Below are 3,124 nucleotides of genomic sequence, written 5' to 3'. Positions count from 1 at the left end.
TACTTCTCACAATCCATCAAAATTTACCTTGAAGAATTAACCTTGTCCCGATCTCTAGTCAATATCTTTTAGTTTTTTTCGATCTTGAGAAAATTCCGTCCCAATCATTTCAGATTCCGTCCCAATCGGCTTGGTTAATGTCGACCCAATTTTAAAATTCCAATCCCTATTCCTGTCAGATCTCTAGTCAACATTTTTAGTTTTTTTAACATCTTCTAGAGTTTTACCAATTCATCTCGATCCCCCTTGACCCCGATCATAATGAGAAAATAAAATATTTTTCGCTCTACATGGAACCAATATTTGGTTCAAGTTCAGAAACTGGGGAAGCCAAATAAAATTTAATAACTACACGTGATTTTAGAAGATGAAAGTTTTTATAGAAAATGCATGTAAAACCAGCAAAAAGATCAATTAAGTAACCAAATCATCTCCATTTCTCATAATCATAATAACTATTATTCTCAATAGATAACTTGATTATAGTATTAACAAACAGCAAATCAATTAGTGGTTCTTGAGCATAATAAATGCATCAAATATACCGGAATTCAATCAGAATCCAAATGCAGAATCGTCGAATCCATCATCATACCCCGCATCATAAGCAGCCATATTATCCCCCGCATCCGATATCATATCACCAACCAACAATCCTCCTAATAATCCCGCTCCCATTCCTAACCCAAAGTTATTCTTCTTCTTCTTCTTCTGAGCCTGCATAGGCGGTGGTTGCTGTGACATATAACCACCATAGCCTACCGGAGGAGGATAGCCACCATAGCCAGCCGGAGGAGGATAACCACCATAGGCTGCCGGGGGATAACCACCATATCCCCGGGGAGGTGGAGGAGGATAACCGCCATATCCTTGAGGAGGATACCCATAACCTGTTGTTGCTGCTGGTGGTGCTTGATATGCAGTTGCTGGTGGTGGTGCTTGATATGCAGTTGCTGCTGGTGGTGGTGCTTGATATGCAGTTGCTGCTGGTGGCGGTTGAGCATAACTCGATTGATCTTTGCTTGGCCCTGCGAAGGGTGGGTAGGCTGTCACGGGTTCACTGTTCTTGGTTGAGTTAACCGGTTGTTTAGACTTTTCTCCAAATTTATATGAGAATTTTAGTTTTCCTTCCGATTTGCCTTTGGGTGTGCGGACCTAGATGTAATAAATTAATTGTAAATGATAGTTAGCATATTGTACCTAAATAAAGTTTTGATCTTTCACTTATTGGGGAATTGAATAAATTCTTAATTCCCAAAGAAGAATTGATCTAGCAAGCTGAATTATAGAATTAACGGGGCTCCTTAGGAATTAGGAATGAACTTCATATATGTTAACTTGAGTCAATTTGAGAATCTTGGGATGATTAGGTGAAGGAATTTAGTGAAGGAATTTAGTGAGGGAATGACTTGGCATAATCTTATTCGCCGAAAAAATTAAATAATTTCTCTCTTTTCTCTCTTTCCTCTCACTTTTACATTTTCCAAACCAATGAACCAATGAAGGTCATTCCCTCACCAAATTCTCTCACCAAATTCCCTCTCTCTATCACTGCTCTAATGAAATAATGAGAGCTTTCTATGACAAATAATCAGCTACCATGAAACCCTATATTAGGAATTGTAAGCTATTTGAAATCTATTGATTCATGTAATTTGATATGATCAACCAACCTAACAATTTACTCACAATCTACCAGAATTATTCCATAATCATATGATTTACCTTATATTCGACGCTGCGTTCGGCTGAGATGGAGTCATGAAGAAGGTCCTTGAGAGGGATGGAAACCTCGCCAACATCTTTATCAGAGAAGGTACGATCGGCGCGAATATTGAAGATTAATTTAGGGTTTCGGGAAAGGTAATTCTCATTGACGAAGAGCTTTACCTTGTGATTCCACTTTGGGGATTTTCCACCGTCCTTATGGATTGGAGTACGGCAAGTGCTACAGGGCTCGTCGGAAAGAGAAACGACGACATAGACGTCCATCTTGGAGAAGCGGCCTACGTCCTTGAGATCATTGGCCGAGATCACCGTGATTTCCAGCGGACGATATTCCATGATTCTGTTACAGAGAGAAAGCGAGATATCTCTTTCTAGAGAGTTTTTTTTGAGAAGGAGAGAGAAATACGAATTTCGGAAGAACGGTTATTATTATGATGCATCAATATTGCATGTTAAGAGAGGCCTTAAATAGTTTTTACCCACACGCGGAGACGAAGGTCGAAAGAAACTTCTTCTTTATGAACAAACATTTCGGGTATTGTTCAATAAATTAATTTTAAATTAATTTATTTGTCAATTTATAAACTATTATTTTGTTAAATATTTATTTTAATTTATCAAAATTAGTTATTAATTTTTTACTAATTATATAATTTTGAGGAGTGACATTAATTATATAATTTTGAGGAGTGACATTAAGAGAATTTGATAGAGGGGATGATGTGTTACTACATCATACATCAGCTATTAGAAAAAAAAGATAAAAACGAGGAGAGAGAAGAGAGAGAAATTTTGTTACTAATCAAATTGCACCAGGTCATTCTTCCCGTTTCCTCTCTCAAATTCCTTCTCACAATCATTTCTTTATAATTTTTTATATATAATATAATTCTGTAACTTTTCTCTCTACTATTTTTATTTATTTATTTATTTATTATTAATAGTAAATTAATTTTTCTAGTCTTTCTTTCTTTTTTTTTAGATTTATAATTTATGATTTACGTTTAAAAATTAGAGTTAAGATTTAAGATTAAATTTTAGGGTTAAGAGATTGTGGAATAAATTTTAGAAATTAGAGATTATGATTTAGAATTTAAGAAAAATATTAATAAATAAATAAATATACAGGTAAAAAAAGAGAAAAAATGAGAAGGAAGTTAAATTAGCCCTCACCCACACGTTAAGTAGGAATATTCATATTATATATATATATATATATATATGTTGAGAAATACTCTCCAAGATCAACACAATATTTCAATGAAAACCAGAAATCCAAAAACAGAAACCAGAGGAATAAGAAGAAGACACAAATTTGATATCGGAGTTCAGCCCAAATTGGACCTACGTCTCCGTCAAGCTCAGCTTGGAGCTTGATTCCACTATATAGAAAAAG

At 35.1% G+C, this 3,124-nt stretch overlaps 1 protein-coding gene across 1 annotated transcript; it reads right to left on the bottom strand.

Annotated features, from left to right (window-relative positions):
- Positions 1–414: 414 nt before the first annotated feature.
- Positions 415–2,135, bottom strand: LOC124936802 (protein SRC2-like). Its single transcript, XM_047477632.1, has 2 exons — positions 1,726–2,135; positions 415–1,155 (listed from the first exon to the last, which is right to left on the bottom strand). Exons 1-2 carry the CDS (start codon positions 2,062–2,064, stop codon positions 556–558), a joined length of 939 nt encoding a protein of 312 aa, XP_047333588.1. The 5' UTR covers positions 2,065–2,135; the 3' UTR covers positions 415–555.
- Positions 2,136–3,124: the final 989 nt, after the last annotated feature.

Source organism: Impatiens glandulifera, chromosome 1, assembly GCF_907164915.1.
Source record: "Impatiens glandulifera chromosome 1, dImpGla2.1, whole genome shotgun sequence".
Lineage (NCBI taxonomy): Eukaryota > Viridiplantae > Streptophyta > Magnoliopsida > Ericales > Balsaminaceae > Impatiens > Impatiens glandulifera.
Note: the sequence above shows the minus strand (reverse complement) of the source record. Positions and strands in the feature narration are given on the sequence as shown.

Coding starts and splice junctions, on each gene's coding strand:
- LOC124936802 (XM_047477632.1), bottom strand. CDS start 2,064: ATGGAATATCGTCCGCTGGAAATCACGGTGATCTCGGCCAATGATCTC. Junction 1,156..1,725: donor AACGCAGCGTCGAATATAAG/GTAAATCATATG, acceptor TATTACATCTAG/GTCCGCACACCCAAAGGCAA.